Source organism: Phlebotomus papatasi, chromosome 2, assembly GCF_024763615.1.
Source record: "Phlebotomus papatasi isolate M1 chromosome 2, Ppap_2.1, whole genome shotgun sequence".
Classification (NCBI taxonomy): Eukaryota; Metazoa; Arthropoda; class Insecta; order Diptera; family Psychodidae; genus Phlebotomus; species Phlebotomus papatasi.
In genome coordinates, this window is record NC_077223.1 from 42,798,469 (window position 1) to 42,815,480 (window position 17,012).

The following is a 17,012-nucleotide window of genomic DNA, read 5'->3' on the forward strand; positions in this document are numbered from 1 at the left end:
CCGTCCCGGGTTCCTGGGTATCATAACTCATTTCTTATCATTTTTATCGTTTTTATCCCTCTGCAGAAAACAACTTTCAGGAGGATGCATGCCTTGAGGTTCTAGAGGAAATGCGCCAGTGTTGCCTGAAGTGGCACAAGGAATCACTGTGTTGTTCAGGAATAAAACTCGATAAGAATTACTTAGAGAAGCGCGAAAAGAATTAATTTTTGGGAAATGGATAAACCTGATCGCCGAAGGGGTCTTCAACCGCGTCGTACTCTGATAAATAAATATCCAAGAGTGTTTATCGTGAGCATGACAACAGTCTGTTTGCTGGTATTCTTCTCCAGACCCATCTACGACGCCTTCATCCGTACAGATCGTGTGCCCCATCCAAAGTGGGGTCCCAAGTAACTTTTAGTCCTTTTGAGATTAAAATAAACAATGGAATCAGTGAAGAAAGCAAAAGCTAGACTTAGAAACTATCCGGTGTTGATGGCAAAGTGTGGTGAAGCAGCTGCCAAGTATGCTGCATGTGTTACCAAAGACTTCAATGTGAAGCACAAAAGTTGTCAGAGTGAATTTGATGCCCTCAAGTCCTGCCTCGAGCGTCAGGCTAAGAGTCTGAAGACACGTCTCTAAAATCTAAAAGCCAAGTGAAAAAGTTAATAAGAAATGTTTGCAGTGTTCTTCAGGAAACTGTCCTTCGGGACCCATTTGGCCATCAATTTTCTCCTGAGGATTACTCTTATACTGTACGGTGATTTTATGGACCAGTACTCTCAGGTGCCCTACACAGATGTCGACTACAAGGTAATTTTTTTTTTATAAATTCATAATTAGGTGAGATTCTTAACAATTTTTCTCTAACTGTAATCAGCAAAAAATCTCATGTCCTCCGATCGGGCTTAAACTTTGCCAAAATGTGTTTCGTCACTCCCTAATAAATGGGTAGTTAAAAAACTTTCTCGGTCGTCTCGTCGATGTTTCGTGTTTAATAAATCGTAAATTAAGAGATATGAATGGTTTTCGAAAATATAGATCGGATGATAATTGCAACTTTAGTGTTTTCCTAAAGCTAAAAGAAAACCCGAAGTAAATTTGGTGGTGCCTGTTGGCATTCTTCGAAATGCCGCGAAAATTCACGTAGAGAACGTAAAAATTTTTTAATGTGAAAATTGTTTAATTCCTTAGAGTTAAGTCATTTTCACAAGAAAAACCTTTTAATAATTTAGTTGAATACAGTTATTTGGGTTAATTGTGAATAATTGTCAATATTACAACAAAAACATTGGGATGAAATTTTAAGCTGGAAGACTTATATTCTTTTGAGCTGTCTCAAAATTCAGGATAGGTTGGAGAAAAACCCTTGTGTACAACACTGTTTTGATTAATAAGGAATGCTAAAATACGTATTACGAGAAGATACAAGACCTGCTAATAAGGATAAAATAGAAAAGATTTTGTCGCATTTCAGAGATTTTTTGCAACCGCAGCGCCGCCAGACGTTTGTCAAGTGAGTTATTTGTGTCTCTATCTCTCTCTCGAGTTGAATTGCGCGCGATTTAGGAAGTTTGGAATTTGAAATGATATTTTCTTTAAATTGCTTCATATTTTCCGCAAGATTCAAGTAAAATTGTGTTTAGTGAACAGATATCCGTCTTCCGACAAAGATATCAAGAAGACAATTTATTTTTATGAGAGTTTTTCTTTCTATTATGTCTTTTTGGAGCAAAAATATTCATCATGGCACCGTGAGTCAGCGGGATTAGTGTTACCAGCACGTCTATCTGCAATTTACATTAGAATATCAACACAAAATTTCCGATACTACACGACTTTTAATAAGCACAGCAGGTCTGCTTGAAGACTCACCTTTTTTAATTTTCAGTATTAGTCCACTTCTATGATGGATGGATGAATGGATTAAATTGGATCGATGTGATTTTACCCTCAAAATTCAACTCACAATCGAATTTTCTCGCTACCCGAGTTGAACGCGGTGCTATCACACTAGGATTTTTCACGTTTTATTTTTAAATTCAATTGAGCCAATTGAGCAATAAGATTTCTAGAATTTACTTGAAAATTATCACAGCCAGGACGCATTTTGCAAGAAATTTGCTCAATTTTAAATAGTGCCGCGAGATTTTTGATTGTGAATGACTCCGGAAAATGTGTGATAGTACTTAAAATGTCTTATAAAGTCTTATAAAGGGCTCATGCAGCGACTCTCATACAGTCTTATTGAAAATCTGCATGAAATCCTCCCAACTCCCAACTGAAATTTCTTAATATAACAATTTCCTTCGAATGGCTTTGGAGGAACATAATGAATTACTCCCGATACTTAAGCTTCACTTCATGCAAGTTTATCACTAAAACACTACTTATCTTATATTTTCGCCACAAATAATATTAATTATGAGTAAATAAATTTAATAAGAACAAATTTCTTCAAAAGACTACTTGTGTAACTGCAATAAAATTGAAATTAATGAGCAATTTTAATAACGCTGGCACACCTTTTCAATTGAGTGAATTTCAACAGATTGAAATTTTACCTCTTACTCTTTCAAAGTAAAATCAGATTAGGTGTCTCTTTCTGTAAAATAAAATTTAAAATTGAAATTGAACTTGAAATTTCAATTTCAATTTTCATTTGACAGAAAGAGACACATATATCTTATTTCGCTTTGAAAGAGTAGGAGGTAAAATTTCAATCGATTGAAATTCACCCAATTGAAAAGGTGTGCCAGCGCCATAACATTTTAATTTGCTGAAATCAAATTTATTTGAACAACCACATTTGGTATTTTAACATATTTAAACAGGTTTTTCTGGACCAAGTATTAGTTTTTATTAATAAATAAGTGCAGATCTATCAATTCAATTGGTTTTTAGTGGAAAATAACGCATAGGAACAAATCATCTGAAAATTAAATTGAATTTACAAATTGAAAAAATCCTAGTGTGAAAGCACGGTGAGATTGTAAAGAATCTCAGCCAAAAAAGGCATTGAAACTGAAAAGATCAGAGAATTTTTTGATATGGTCTTATGTGGCGCAATTTATTCTCTATTTTACCATTTAGTGAGAAAAAAATCTTGAAAATTGTGCTCGAGAAAATGTAAGAATATTGCTTACCTTCCCTTAATATTGTTCTTCGGAAAAATTCACTCGACTTTCATGATTGTATACAGTATCATGATCGAATTGCTCTAAAATCCGGATTAGATTAGATAAGATTACAGTGGGGGCGGTTCCTCGCGGAACCGCTGCACCCAGGCCTCCTTTTGGGCCCATTGTGCATCCCCGGTTAAATTAAATCCTGTTAAGAGAAAGATGTTTCAAGCAAGCCCGTTTTTCGGATAAACTCCATTAAACAGGGCGGCTCCAATCGATAGGTCTTCATCAGACAGTACCGCTTTACCTAGCAGCACTCGTCTGATGTTAAAATCCGGATTATAAATTTCATCTCCAAAATTCTGAATTTGAAAGGATCTATTGTTTTTTTGGTTTTAAATGCAAAAAATTGGATTTATTTCACAAACGTGATTCAAAATAATAGCCTGACCGTCCATGGTAGAGAACTGGGCTGTTTCTAATGGATTGGTTCTCAATCCCAAAAAGTCCCTTTTCCTTGTGATTGGAAATAGGCAAACTAAGCCGTCCCCTAGCCCCGTTTTACTCTCTGGCGAGTCTATCCCTGTATCAGATCATGCTCGGAATCTTGGTGTCATTTTTAATGACACTCTTACATGGCATGATCATGTCTCTGCTATCTGCCGTAAGGTTAATTTTGCTCTTTACACTCTACGTAGAGTTGCTTTTTACACACCAGAAGATATTCGCTTGCTCTTGGTCCGCTCCCTTGTTCCACACTTTCTTTATGCTGTGGAGCTCTTTTATTTCTGTGACACTGACTCAAGACGTCGTCTGAATAGACGACGTCTTGAGCTATAACTCCTGTGTCAGGTATGTCTTTGATCTGCGAAAGTATGACTAATATCTCTGCTCATGCGAATGCCGCTCTTGGTTGTCCGCTTTTCACTTACCTCCGATCCAGAATCACTACTTTTATCACGCGTTTACTGCAGACTGCCACTCCTAATTACCTGGCTGAGCTTCTTGATGTGGACTCATCTGTCAGGGCTTCGTGCCTGACCGTGCCGTTGTCGAGGAGCCATCTCTTTCATGAAACTCTTTTTGTGGCGGGTATTTCCATTTGGAATACTCTCCCAAGGATAGAGAGGCAGAGACTTCTTCTGGACTTTGTTTCTTTTAGAGCTGCTTAGCTGTTTTCTTCTATTTTGTATTCTTTGTTTTTGGACCTCAGACTTTCGTTTTTTTTTTTGTAGAATGTAAAATACTCTGTATAGACATTCTTATTTTTAATAAATCTAAATCTAAATAAATCTAAATCTAAAATAACTTCATAACATATCCCAACTTCAGCTCCAAATTGAATTTGCACGCAATTTGATTTGACTCATTTTAAGAATCTCATCTACAATAAGCTGACCTAGACTTATCACTAGCATTCTCGCATAAACTTTTGCCCCATTTTTTGATGAAATTCTTTTTAAATTAATTTGTAAAAATTGATTTTTTTTCAGGTGATTACTGATGGTGCTGCTCAGGTCTTGAACGGAAGCAGCCCCTATCGTCGTCATACATTTCGCTATTCACCTCTTCTGGCCTACATTGTCCTTCCTAATCATTTGGTTAATCGCAATGCCGGTAAATTCCTTTTTGTACTCTTTGATCTCGCTGTTGGAATCCTCATTCGCAGCATTGTGGATGATGAGTACATGATGATTTACCAGAAGAATGCACAGATGATGGTGGAGGCTTTACCGGAAAGGGCGAAGAAGAAGGGAGCTAAAGCAAAAATGGAGGAAGCTGTGACAGTGACTGTGAAGAGGAGAAAATCCCGAATGGGTCAGTTGAGTGCCTATTTGTGGTTGTACAATCCTCTGACGATGGTGATTGCCACAAGAGGAAATGGTGATGCAATTGCCAGCTTTTTCATCCTCTTGGCACTGCATTTTGTGCAAAAACCCAAAATATCCGTGGGAAATTGTTTTCTTGCTGGCATTTTTCATGGTATCTCCATTCACTTACGCCTATTCCCACTGGCATTTAGTCTGCCCTACTATCTCAGTGTTTCGGGAAATTCTTTTCGTGCACTGAAGGATTTAATGCCGAACAGGAGACAAGTGGCTCTTGTGCTGGGAACAATTGGGGCTCTTGTGAGTCTCACTGGACTTTTCTATGGGATGTACGGTCAGGAATTCATCCATGAGACGTATTTGTACCATTTAACGAGGAAGGATACTCGTCATAATTTTTCAGTGTTCTTCTATATGCAGTACTTGAGGTGGAATGTGGCAGGAAGTGCTCTCGATAAAGTTTTTACTGCAACTCCAGGGATACTAGTGCTTCTGATGCTGTCTTTGGTGTTTGGTAGGAGTCGTCAGAGTTTGTCCTTTTGCCTCTTTGCTCAGGCTTTTACGATGGTTACATTTAATTCTGTGGTGACATCACAGTATTTTATTTGGTTTCTGGCCTTATTGCCCATTTCTACGAAAAATGTGACAAGGATGGGAGCTAAATCTGCTGTGGCGTACACAGTTTTGTGGTTCTTAGGACAGGCTGCATGGCTACTTCCGGCTTATTTGCTGGAATTTAAAGGATGGAATACTTTTGAATTTATCTGGCTTCAGGGATTAATGTTCTTCAGTGTCAACATTTTTATTCTGCAGCGTCTCATCGCGAATTATGATACACCAATGGATTTTGCAGTCAAGCAAAAATAGATACAAATGGTAGAAAAAAATTATGTAGTGTCTGAATAAAAAATAAATAAAGAGAAAAAAATCGATCCTGCCAGGAGTCGAACCTGGAATCTTCTGATCCGTAGTCAGACGCGTTATCCATTGCGCCACAGGACCACACGTCATCAACACGCCAATTTGCTGTATATTAAAAGATGACTCATGTGTTACAGGGTGTTCCAAATGAATTCTTGAAGATTATTGCAGAAATTTATAGAAAGCGCTTGGATTTTAAACAATTTTATTCAGTTTTGGAGAGAATATTTGCATAATAGAAGTGAATAATCAAGATAAAATTATACTTAGAATGAGAAAAAAAGGTGGAAAAAGTCGATCCTGCCAGGAGTCGAACCTGGAATCTTCTGATCCGTAGTCAGACGCGTTATCCATTGCGCCACAGGACCATATGCAAGTGCCTCAACAAGATGTTCAATATATTCTCAGTAGGTTTTTTGATTTTAAATTATGAGAAGTGTAACTGACGGATTTTTCATTATTTTATTTATTTATTTAATTATTTCTAATTTTTAAATATTACGAGGTCATTGTTCTAAAAACTTACTTGCCTATCCGGTTTTCTGATAAGAAATTCCTGTAAGTTTCATTCTTCCTGAAGAAACCATTTTAGAACTGTTTATCCTTGAAGAGATCATCGAATTGGAAAAGTAGGCTATTTTTTTGGACAAAATGTTTGGATAAAAAAAGGTAACTAGATCACACTCGTAGAAAACTTACCATCTCAGTGATCCTCCAGTCAAAGGGAATACATTGATGGTGTCTTTTGTGTTTCTAATAAAAAAGAACGATCATCAAAAGGAATCCAAAAACGATCCTGCCAGGAGTCGAACCTGGAATCTTCTGATCCGTAGTCAGACGCGTTATCCATTGCGCCACAGGACCTCACGGCATCAATCAGTCAACCAAATGCCCCGATTTCTCTTATCACGCTTGAGGTCAAAAATAGATTTCGAGATGATTTTATGATTATTTCTTTATGGAGGAAATTCTCTGTACACGGAAGATCAATTGTACAATTGTGAGTTTACCAAGCTATATTTTGAGAAATATTTATCACTAGGGAAATGCTACCAAATTCACTATTTGGCCTCTTGGCCCATTTTCTTCATTAAATCTTCATCCTGGACAGACATTGCAGTCAACTTCTTGCCAATGCGTTCGTGAATATCAAGGAACTTTGCTACACAGCGATCGATGCAAACATTCTCCCCTTTCCCTGAAAGAATTTAATCATCAGTCATCTTTTTTTTCAATAAGATCCTCGGAGAGCTTACCAAGTTCTGCATCATTGTATTTCGGTGGTATGCACTTCCTGTGGCATGCATTGGTCATTCTATTGTACAAATCTGACATCATTTCAATCTCCATCTCTTGCATCAATTGCAATTTGGCCTGCTCTGCAGGCTTTAGCTGTGCGGCTGCCATTCTTTAAAATATTTTCTTTGGAAACTCTCTCGAGGAATCTCAGAGTCAATCAAACTTCCGGGTACTTGGTGTGTAATCTCCGTAATTGGCTTTCTTCATGCGCTCTCGCACTTTCATACTCTCATGACGGTGCTTGTCTATTGAACGTTTCGAGAGAACAAATGCATACACTCCAGTTGCTGTAATCACTGTCCTGAAAGGCAAAAAAACACAAAAGTGGTCAGGAAAAACCCCAAACATAACCTCAACAGGTGATGAAATAGCGATACTATTCGTAATTTGCAATATTTTACGGATTTTTCAACTAATTCACAAAGAGTCCCATAAGAAGATGTGAAAAGGATCTCCCCTGGCAATAATACTCACCAACCAACGCCAATTTTTCCTAATTTTCCAAGTTTCATGGGAAAATTCTTATTCATACACACACGCCTTCAAGACACCACATGATTTTGACAGCTGCACTTTTTGGCGGTGCTCACAACCCAAATGTTTTTCTCAATATTTTCCTACAATATCACAAAATTTCAGACAAAAATCTATAATTAAAAAAGTTATTAGATTATTTACTTTCATTATCCACCTTTATCGGCTATAATCAAGTCAAAAGGTTCGAGAAAATCCATATTCAGCGGAATGACTGCTTTTTTTGTAAGACAATCGTAGATGGCGCTGGAGGATATTGATGTCAAATTGCATTTTTTCCGGAATAGAAAAAAGCAGTTTTGTGTGCTGTTTTCTGATCATTTTGCGGTTTGTTAGACTCGTTAGACTGACCGTGACGAAAAACACTTTTCACGACAATAAAAAAAAACCACGGAGTGTTTCTTTCTCAAGATTAATTCAAGCCAAAGTGTTGTGAAGTGGAATTGTGGTGGAGGATCCGTGGGGTGATCCACTGGAAATTGTCGAATATATTTCAAAGTATTTTTGAGAGTGGGAAAACTTCGTAAACATCACAATTATGGCCTCAATTCCTCTACCTCGAGTCCTACAGCCGAAGAAATCCCATGCGGAGATTGAACAGGAACAATTTCTCAAATGCCTGGTGAGTTGTTCACTTCTAAATCAATGTTCTTGGGCTTCTTGGGTGTCCGGGTGTGGCTGCAACACTCTGCTTGCACTCAATTGTATTGCTCGTTTTTTTTTTCGCCCACACTCATGTTTCATTCATCTATATTTATTCATTCACAACTTCCTCTGACCACATTTCTAACGCACTCCACTCTCTTCAGAGATACGCACAGTCACTCATATAAACACGGTGTTTTTCAGTGGCTTTTGTGAATTTGCTCGATTGGGAAATGCTTTGTAGAAAAATGCGCGCAAATTGCAAAATTTCAGGTACAGGGTGTATCTGCATCAGCAGAAAAATTTAAAGAAATAAAGACAATCCAGAAGTATTAAAATTCCACCAAAATATAAATGATTTCCTAACTGAAACACCAATATATATAAACACGAAAAATCGTCTTGCGTGCTGTGAATTAATTTTTACTAATCAAATCACTGAACGGCACTTCAATTAGGGATTCTAAATTGCTTTGAGCATGCGAATATATTGGCGTTAAATTTATCAAATTTGCAACATAATTTTAGAAGTCGATCGTGAATGAAAATGATTCACCTTTAGCAAATTGTTTCTAACAAAGTGCATATTAATTAAATCAGTTGAGAGACAGGAGGCAACAGAGCGATTCTCAACGAGTTGCTCCTCTCTGTAACTAATAAGTGCAAATTATCGCGATAAGACCTTCACATTTCTCTTCGATGCTCTCGAGGGGAATCAGACTAAGTTTGTATAACTTCTAAAAGAGAATTCGTTTGAGCACCTGCATAAAATTTCCCAAATAAAAAAAATTCATTCAATTTCATAACGTTTTGAGAAGTATGTTTATGTGTGTGTATTGTAAAAATCAAAAGAGAGAGGTAAGATTAATATTTTACGAGTTACAATAAAAATAAATACCGTTTACATGAAAAATTAACAGTGCACTACATCTGAGACCAGTACTTGCTGTAGTTAATTTAATTTTAAAGCCGAATTAGTTTGATTAGTTCTTTTATTCATATTAAGCCAATAATATGGGTCCAGCTGCAGTTACAATTTTTGGTAACAAGACAACAAAAACAAACATAACCACGATTAAAGCTACTGCAGCTACACCCACCTGAATAACTGTGGCTGATTTTTCTGCAATTGGAGCTTCAGTAGTAACCGTAGTAGCACTATCAGTGCTCATTGTCGTAGATTCTTGTATTCCGCTGGTTGATGAATTCTGGGTAGTTGTTTCCTGAACAGTTGTTGAAGATTCTTCAGTACTTGTGTCTTGTACAGATGTTGAAGATTCTTCGGTAGTTGTGTCCTGAACAGTTGTTGAAGATTCTTCAGTAGTTGTGTCCTGAACAGTTGTTGAAGATTCTTTAGTAGTTGTATCCTGTACAGTTGTTGAAGATTCTTCAGTAGTTGTGTCCTGAACAGTTGTTGAAGAGTCTTCAGTAGTTGTGTCCTGAACAGTTGTTGAAGATTCTTCAGTAGTTGTGTCCTGAACAGTTGTTGAAGAGTCTTCAGTAGTTGTGTCCTGAACAGTTGTTGAAAATTCTACAGTAGTTGAGTCCTGAACAGTTGTTGAAAATTCTTCAGTATTTGTGTCCTGATCAGTTGTTGAAGATTCTTCAGTAGTTGTATCCTGAACAGTTGTTGAAGATTCTTCAGTAGTTGTCGAAGATTCTTCAGTAGTTGTCGAAGATTCTTCAGTAGTTGCGTCCTGAACAGTTGTTGAAAATTCTTCAGTAGTTGTGTCCTGAACAGTTGTTGAAAATTCTTCAGTATTTGTGTCCTGATCAGTTGTTGAAGATTCTTCAGTAGTTGTCGAAGATTCTTCGGTAGTTGTGTCCTGTACAGTCTTTGACGATTCTTCAGTAGTTGTGTCCTGAACAGTTGTTGAAGATTCTTCAGTAGTTGTATCCTGAACAGTTGTTGAAGATTCTTCAGTAGTTGTGTCCTGAACAGTTGTTGAAGATTCTTTAGTAGTTGTATCCTGTACAGTTGTTGAAGATTCTTCAGTAGTTGTGTCCTGAACAGTTGTTGAAGAGTCTTCAGTAGTTGTGTCCTGAACAGTTGTTGAAGATTCTTCAGTAGTTGTGTCCTGAACAGTTGTTGAAGAGTCTTCAGTAGTTGTGTCCTGAACAGTTGTTGAAAATTCTACAGTAGTTGAGTCCTGAACAGTTGTTGAAAATTCTTCAGTATTTGTGTCCTGATCAGTTGTTGAAGATTCTTCAGTAGTTGTATCCTGAACAGTTGTTGAAGATTCTTCAGTAGTTGTCGAAGATTCTTCAGTAGTTGTGTCCTGAACAGTTGTTGAAAATTCTTCAGTAGTTGTGTCCTGAACAGTTGTTGAAAATTCTTCAGTATTTGTGTCCTGATCAGTTGTTGAAGATTCTTCAGTAGTTGTCGAAGATTCTTCGGTAGTTGTGTCCTGTACAGTCTTTGACGATTCTTCAGTAGTTGTGTCCTGAACAGTTGTTGAAGATTCTTCAGTAGTTGTATCCTGTACAGTTGTTGAAGATTCTTCAGTAGTTGTGTCCTGAACAGTTGTTGAAGATTCTTTAGTAGTTGTATCCTGTACAGTTGTTGAAGATTCTTCAGTAGTTGTGTCCTGAACAGTTGTTGAAGAGTCTTCAGTAGTTGTGTCCTGAACAGTTGTTGAAGATTCTTCAGTAGTTGTGTCCTGAACAGTTGTTGAAGAGTCTTCAGTAGTTGTGTCCTGAACAGTTGTTGAAAATTCTACAGTAGTTGAGTCCTGAACAGTTGTTGAAAATTCTTCAGTATTTGTGTCCTGATCAGTTGTTGAAGATTCTTCAGTAGTTGTATCCTGAACAGTTGTTGAAGATTCTTCAGTAGTTGTCGAAGATTCTTCAGTAGTTGTGTCCTGAACAGTTGTTGAAGATTCTTCAGTAGTTGTGTCCTGAACAGTTGTTGAAAATTCTACAGTAGTTGTATCCTGAACAGTTGTTGAAAATTCTTCAGTATGTGTGTCCTGATCAGTTGTTGAAGATTCTTCAGTAGTTGTATCCTGAACAGTTGTTGAAGATTCTTCAGTAGTTGTGTCCTGAACAGTTGTTGAAAATTCTTCAGTAGTTGTGTCCTGAACAGTTGTTGAAAATTCTTCAGTAGTTGTGTCCTGAACAGTTGTTGAAAATTCTTCAGTAGTTGTGTCCTGAACAGTTGTTGAAAATTTTTCAGTATTTGTGTCATGATCAGTTGTTGAAGATTCTTCAGTAGTTGTCGAAGATTCTTCGGTAGTTGTGTCCTGTACAGTCGTTGACGATTCTTCAGTAGTTGTGTCCTGAACAGTTGTTGGAGATTCTTCAGTAGTTGTATCCTGAACAGTTGTTGAAGATTCTTCAGTAGTTGTCGAAGATTCTTCAGTAGTTGTGTCCTGAACAGTTGTTGAAGATTCTTCTGTAGTTGTGTCCTGAACAGTTGTTGAAGATTCTTCAGTAGTTGTATCCTGTACAGTTGTTGAAGATTCTTCAGTAGTTGTGTCCTGAACAGTTGTTGAAGAGTCTTCAGTAGTTGTGTCCTGAACAGTTGTTGAAGATTCTTCAGTAGTTGTATCCTGAACAGTTGTTGAAAATTCTTCAGTATTTGTGTCCTGATCAGTTGTTGAAGATTCTTCAGTAATTGTATCCTGAACAGTTGTTGAAGATTCTTCAGTAGTTGTGTCCTGAACAGTTGTTGAAAATTCTTCAGTATTTGTGTCATGATCAGTTGTTGAAGATTCTTCAGTAGTTGTCGAAGATTCTTCGGTAGTTGTGTCCTGTACAGTCGTTGACGATTCTTCAGTAGTTGTGTCCTGAACAGTTGTTGGAGATTCTTCGGTAGTTGTATCCTGAACAGTTGTTGAAGATTCTTCAGTAGTTGTCGAAGATTCTTCAGTAGTTGTGTCCTGAACAGTTGTTGAAGATTCTTCAGTAGTTGTGTCCTGAACAGTTGTTGAAGAGTCTTCAGTAGTTGTGTCCTGAACAGTTGTTGAAGATTCTTCAGTAGTTGTATCCTGAACAGTTGTTGAAGATTCTTCAGTAGTTGTTGAAGATTCTTCTGTAGTTGTGTCCTGAACAGTTGTTGAAGATTCTTCTGTAGTTGTGTCCTGTACAGTCGTTGACGATTCTTCAGTAGTTGTGTCCTGAACAGTTGTTGAAAATTCTTCAGTAGTTGTGTCCTGAACAGATGTTGAAGATCCTTCAGTAGTTGTGTCCTGAACAGTTGTTGAAGATTCTTCAGTAGTTGTGTCCTGAACAGTTGTTGAAGATTCTTCTGTAGTTGTGTCCTGTACAGTCGTTGACGATTCTTCAGTAGTTGTGTCCTGAACAGTTGTTGAAAATTCTTCAGTAGTTGTGTCCTGAACAGATGTTGAAGATCCTTCAGTAGTTGTGTCCTGAACAGTTGTTGAAGATTCTTCAGTAGTTGTGTCCTGAACAGTTGTTGAAGATTCTTCAGTAGTTGTGTCCTGAACAGTTGTTGAAAATTCTTCAGTAGTTGTCGAAGATTCTTCAGTAGTTGTGTCCTGAACAGTTGTTGAAAATTCTTCAGTAGTCGTGTCCTGAACACTTGTTGAAGATTCTTCAGTAGTTGTGTCCTGAACAGTTGTTGAAGATTCTTCAGTAGTTGTGTCCTGAACAGTTGTTGAAAATTCTTCAGTAGTTGTGTACTGAACAGTTGTTGAAGATTCTTCAGTAGTTGTATCCTGAACAGTTGTTGAAGATTCTTCAGTAGTTGTCGAAGATTCTTCAGTAGTTGTGTCCTGAACAGTTGTTGAAGATTCTTCAGTAGTTGTGTCCTGAACAGTTGTTGAAGAGTCTTCAGTAGTTGTGTCCTGAACAGTTGTTGAAAATTCTACAGTAGTTGTGTCCTGAACAGTTGTTGAAGATTCTTCTGTAGTTGTGTCCTGAACAGTTGTTGAAGATTCTTTAGTAGTTGTATCCTGTACAGTTGTTGAAGATTCTTCAGTAGTTGTATCCTGAACAGTTGTTGAAGATTCTTCAGTAGTTGTCGAAGATTCTTCAGTAGTTGTGTCCTGAACAGTTGTTGAGGATTCTTCCGTAGTTGTTTCCTGAACAGTTGTTGAAGATTCTTCAGTAGTTGTCGAAGATTCTTCAGTAGTTGTGTCCTGAACAGTTGTTGAAGATTCTTCAGTAGTTGTGTCCTGAACAGTTGTTGAAGATTCTTTAGTAGTTGTATCCTGAACAGTTGTTGAAGATTCTTCTGTAGTTGTGTCCTGAACAGGTGTTGAAGATTCTTCTGTAGTTGTGTCCTGAACAGTTGTTGAAGATTCTTCTGTAGTTGTATCCTGAACAGTTGTTGAAGATTCTTCAGTAGTTGTGTCCTGAACAGTTGTTGAAGATTCTTTAGTAGTTGTATCCTATACAGTTGTTGAAGATTCTTCAGTAGTTGTGTCCTGAACAGTTGTTGAAGAGTCTTCAGTAGTTGTGTCCTGAACAGTTGTTGAAGATTCTTCAGTAGTTGTGTCCTGAACAGTTGTTGAAGAGTCTTCAGTAGTTGTGTCCTGAACAGTTGTTGAAAATTCTACAGTAGTTGAGTCCTGAACAGTTGTTGAAAATTCTTCAGTATTTGTGTCCTGATCAGTTGTTGAAGATTCTTCAGTAGTTGTATCCTGAACAGTTGTTGAAGATTCTTCAGTAGTTGTCGAAGATTCTTCAGTAGTTGTGTCCTGAACAGTTGTTGAAAATTCTTCAGTAGTTGTGTCCTGAACAGTTGTTGAAAATTCTTCAGTATTTGTGTCCTGATCAGTTGTTGAAGATTCTTCAGTAGTTGTCGAAGATTCTTCGGTAGTTGTGTCCTGTACAGTCTTTGACGATTCTTCAGTAGTTGTGTCCTGAACAGTTGTTGAAGATTCTTCAGTAGTTGTATCCTGTACAGTTGTTGAAGATTCTTCAGTAGTTGTGTCCTGAACAGTTGTTGAAGATTCTTTAGTAGTTGTATCCTGTACAGTTGTTGAAGATTCTTCAGTAGTTGTGTCCTGAACAGTTGTTGAAGAGTCTTCAGTAGTTGTGTCCTGAACAGTTGTTGAAGATTCTTCAGTAGTTGTGTCCTGAACAGTTGTTGAAGAGTCTTCAGTAGTTGTGTCCTGAACAGTTGTTGAAAATTCTACAGTAGTTGAGTCCTGAACAGTTGTTGAAAATTCTTCAGTATTTGTGTCCTGATCAGTTGTTGAAGATTCTTCAGTAGTTGTATCCTGAACAGTTGTTGAAGATTCTTCAGTAGTTGTCGAAGATTCTTCAGTAGTTGTGTCCTGAACAGTTGTTGAAGATTCTTCAGTAGTTGTGTCCTGAACAGTTGTTGAAAATTCTACAGTAGTTGTATCCTGAACAGTTGTTGAAAATTCTTCAGTATGTGTGTCCTGATCAGTTGTTGAAGATTCTTCAGTAGTTGTATCCTGAACAGTTGTTGAAGATTCTTCAGTAGTTGTGTCCTGAACAGTTGTTGAAAATTCTTCAGTAGTTGTGTCCTGAACAGTTGTTGAAAATTCTTCAGTAGTTGTGTCCTGAACAGTTGTTGAAAATTCTTCAGTAGTTGTGTCCTGAACAGTTGTTGAAAATTTTTCAGTATTTGTGTCATGATCAGTTGTTGAAGATTCTTCAGTAGTTGTCGAAGATTCTTCGGTAGTTGTGTCCTGTACAGTCGTTGACGATTCTTCAGTAGTTGTGTCCTGAACAGTTGTTGGAGATTCTTCAGTAGTTGTATCCTGAACAGTTGTTGAAGATTCTTCAGTAGTTGTCGAAGATTCTTCAGTAGTTGTGTCCTGAACAGTTGTTGAAGATTCTTCTGTAGTTGTGTCCTGAACAGTTGTTGAAGATTCTTCAGTAGTTGTATCCTGTACAGTTGTTGAAGATTCTTCAGTAGTTGTGTCCTGAACAGTTGTTGAAGAGTCTTCAGTAGTTGTGTCCTGAACAGTTGTTGAAGATTCTTCAGTAGTTGTATCCTGAACAGTTGTTGAAAATTCTTCAGTATTTGTGTCCTGATCAGTTGTTGAAGATTCTTCAGTAATTGTATCCTGAACAGTTGTTGAAGATTCTTCAGTAGTTGTGTCCTGAACAGTTGTTGAAAATTCTTCAGTATTTGTGTCATGATCAGTTGTTGAAGATTCTTCAGTAGTTGTCGAAGATTCTTCGGTAGTTGTGTCCTGTACAGTCGTTGACGATTCTTCAGTAGTTGTGTCCTGAACAGTTGTTGGAGATTCTTCGGTAGTTGTATCCTGAACAGTTGTTGAAGATTCTTCAGTAGTTGTCGAAGATTCTTCAGTAGTTGTGTCCTGAACAGTTGTTGAAGATTCTTCAGTAGTTGTGTCCTGAACAGTTGTTGAAGAGTCTTCAGTAGTTGTGTCCTGAACAGTTGTTGAAGATTCTTCAGTAGTTGTATCCTGAACAGTTGTTGAAGATTCTTCAGTAGTTGTTGAAGATTCTTCTGTAGTTGTGTCCTGAACAGTTGTTGAAGATTCTTCTGTAGTTGTGTCCTGTACAGTCGTTGACGATTCTTCAGTAGTTGTGTCCTGAACAGTTGTTGAAAATTCTTCAGTAGTTGTGTCCTGAACAGATGTTGAAGATCCTTCAGTAGTTGTGTCCTGAACAGTTGTTGAAGATTCTTCAGTAGTTGTGTCCTGAACAGTTGTTGAAGATTCTTCTGTAGTTGTGTCCTGTACAGTCGTTGACGATTCTTCAGTAGTTGTGTCCTGAACAGTTGTTGAAAATTCTTCAGTAGTTGTGTCCTGAACAGATGTTGAAGATCCTTCAGTAGTTGTGTCCTGAACAGTTGTTGAAGATTCTTCAGTAGTTGTGTCCTGAACAGTTGTTGAAGATTCTTCAGTAGTTGTGTCCTGAACAGTTGTTGAAAATTCTTCAGTAGTTGTCGAAGATTCTTCAGTAGTTGTGTCCTGAACAGTTGTTGAAAATTCTTCAGTAGTCGTGTCCTGAACACTTGTTGAAGATTCTTCAGTAGTTGTGTCCTGAACAGTTGTTGAAGATTCTTCAGTAGTTGTGTCCTGAACAGTTGTTGAAAATTCTTCAGTAGTTGTGTACTGAACAGTTGTTGAAGATTCTTCAGTAGTTGTATCCTGAACAGTTGTTGAAGATTCTTCAGTAGTTGTCGAAGATTCTTCAGTAGTTGTGTCCTGAACAGTTGTTGAAGATTCTTCAGTAGTTGTGTCCTGAACAGTTGTTGAAGAGTCTTCAGTAGTTGTGTCCTGAACAGTTGTTGAAAATTCTACAGTAGTTGTGTCCTGAACAGTTGTTGAAGATTCTTCTGTAGTTGTGTCCTGAACAGTTGTTGAAGATTCTTTAGTAGTTGTATCCTGTACAGTTGTTGAAGATTCTTCAGTAGTTGTATCCTGAACAGTTGTTGAAGATTCTTCAGTAGTTGTCGAAGATTCTTCAGTAGTTGTGTCCTGAACAGTTGTTGAGGATTCTTCCGTAGTTGTGTCCTGAACAGTTGTTGAAGATTCTTCAGTAGTTGTCGAAGATTCTTCAGTAGTTGTGTCCTGAACAGTTGTTGAAGATTCTTCAGTAGTTGTGTCCTGAACAGTTGTTGAAGATTCTTTAGTAGTTGTATCCTGAACAGTTGTTGAAGATTCTTCTGTAGTTGTGTCCTGAACAGGTGTTGAAGATTCTTCTGTAGTTGTGTCCTGAACAGTTGTTGAAGATTCTTCTGTAGTTGTGTCCTGAACAGTTG

The 17,012-nt window shown here is 37.5% G+C and overlaps 4 protein-coding genes and 3 non-coding genes across 8 annotated transcripts in view; 2 read left to right on the plus strand and 5 right to left on the minus strand.

Annotated features, from left to right (window-relative positions):
- LOC129801176 (40S ribosomal protein S12) overlaps positions 1-17,012 on the minus strand; it is a 422,333-nt gene that overhangs the window by 180,555 nt on the left and 224,766 nt on the right. The gene's annotated exons all lie outside the window — the stretch shown is intronic.
- Positions 66-5,868, plus strand: LOC129801168 (GPI mannosyltransferase 1). Its single transcript, XM_055845949.1, has 2 exons — positions 66-795; positions 4,601-5,868. The coding sequence occupies exons 1-2, from the start codon at positions 658-660 to the stop codon at positions 5,801-5,803; spliced, it is 1,341 nt and encodes a 446-aa protein (XP_055701924.1). The 5' UTR covers positions 66-657; the 3' UTR covers positions 5,804-5,868.
- Positions 5,866-5,938, minus strand: Trnar-acg (transfer RNA arginine (anticodon ACG)). The gene has a single exon. It is a non-coding gene; the product is annotated as a tRNA-Arg (tRNA).
- On the minus strand, positions 6,153-6,225 carry Trnar-acg (transfer RNA arginine (anticodon ACG)). The gene has a single exon. It is a non-coding gene; the product is annotated as a tRNA-Arg (tRNA).
- On the minus strand, positions 6,649-6,721 carry Trnar-acg (transfer RNA arginine (anticodon ACG)). Its single transcript has one exon. It is a non-coding gene; the product is annotated as a tRNA-Arg (tRNA).
- LOC129801177 (mitochondrial import inner membrane translocase subunit Tim10) lies at positions 6,787-7,337 on the minus strand. Its single transcript, XM_055845961.1, has 2 exons — positions 7,114-7,337; positions 6,787-7,055 (listed from the first exon to the last, which is right to left on the minus strand). The coding sequence occupies exons 1-2, from the start codon at positions 7,262-7,264 to the stop codon at positions 6,919-6,921; spliced, it is 288 nt and encodes a 95-aa protein (XP_055701936.1). The 5' UTR covers positions 7,265-7,337; the 3' UTR covers positions 6,787-6,918.
- Positions 7,987-17,012, plus strand: part of LOC129801157 (huntingtin-interacting protein 1) — a 30,694-nt gene continuing 21,668 nt past the window's right edge. For both annotated transcript variants that reach the window (XM_055845930.1, XM_055845933.1), the window contains exon 1: positions 7,987-8,312. In XM_055845930.1, the coding sequence (XP_055701905.1) occupies positions 8,229-8,312 (84 nt within the window). In that variant the 5' untranslated portion in view covers positions 7,987-8,228. The remainder of the gene's footprint in view (positions 8,313-17,012) is intronic.

Bases quoted from the DNA above. Each gene is read 5' to 3' on its own strand.
- LOC129801168 (XM_055845949.1), top strand. From the start codon at position 658: ATGTTTGCAGTGTTCTTCAGGAAACTGTCCTTCGGGACCCATTTGGCC. The intron at 796-4,600 runs GTAATTTTTTTT...ATTTTTTTTCAG, and splicing joins ACACAGATGTCGACTACAAG to GTGATTACTGATGGTGCTGC.
- LOC129801177 (XM_055845961.1), bottom strand. From the start codon at position 7,264: ATGGCAGCCGCACAGCTAAAGCCTGCAGAGCAGGCCAAATTGCAATTG. The intron at 7,056-7,113 runs GTAAGCTCTCCG...AAATTCTTTCAG, and splicing joins ATACAATGATGCAGAACTTG to GGAAAGGGGAGAATGTTTGC.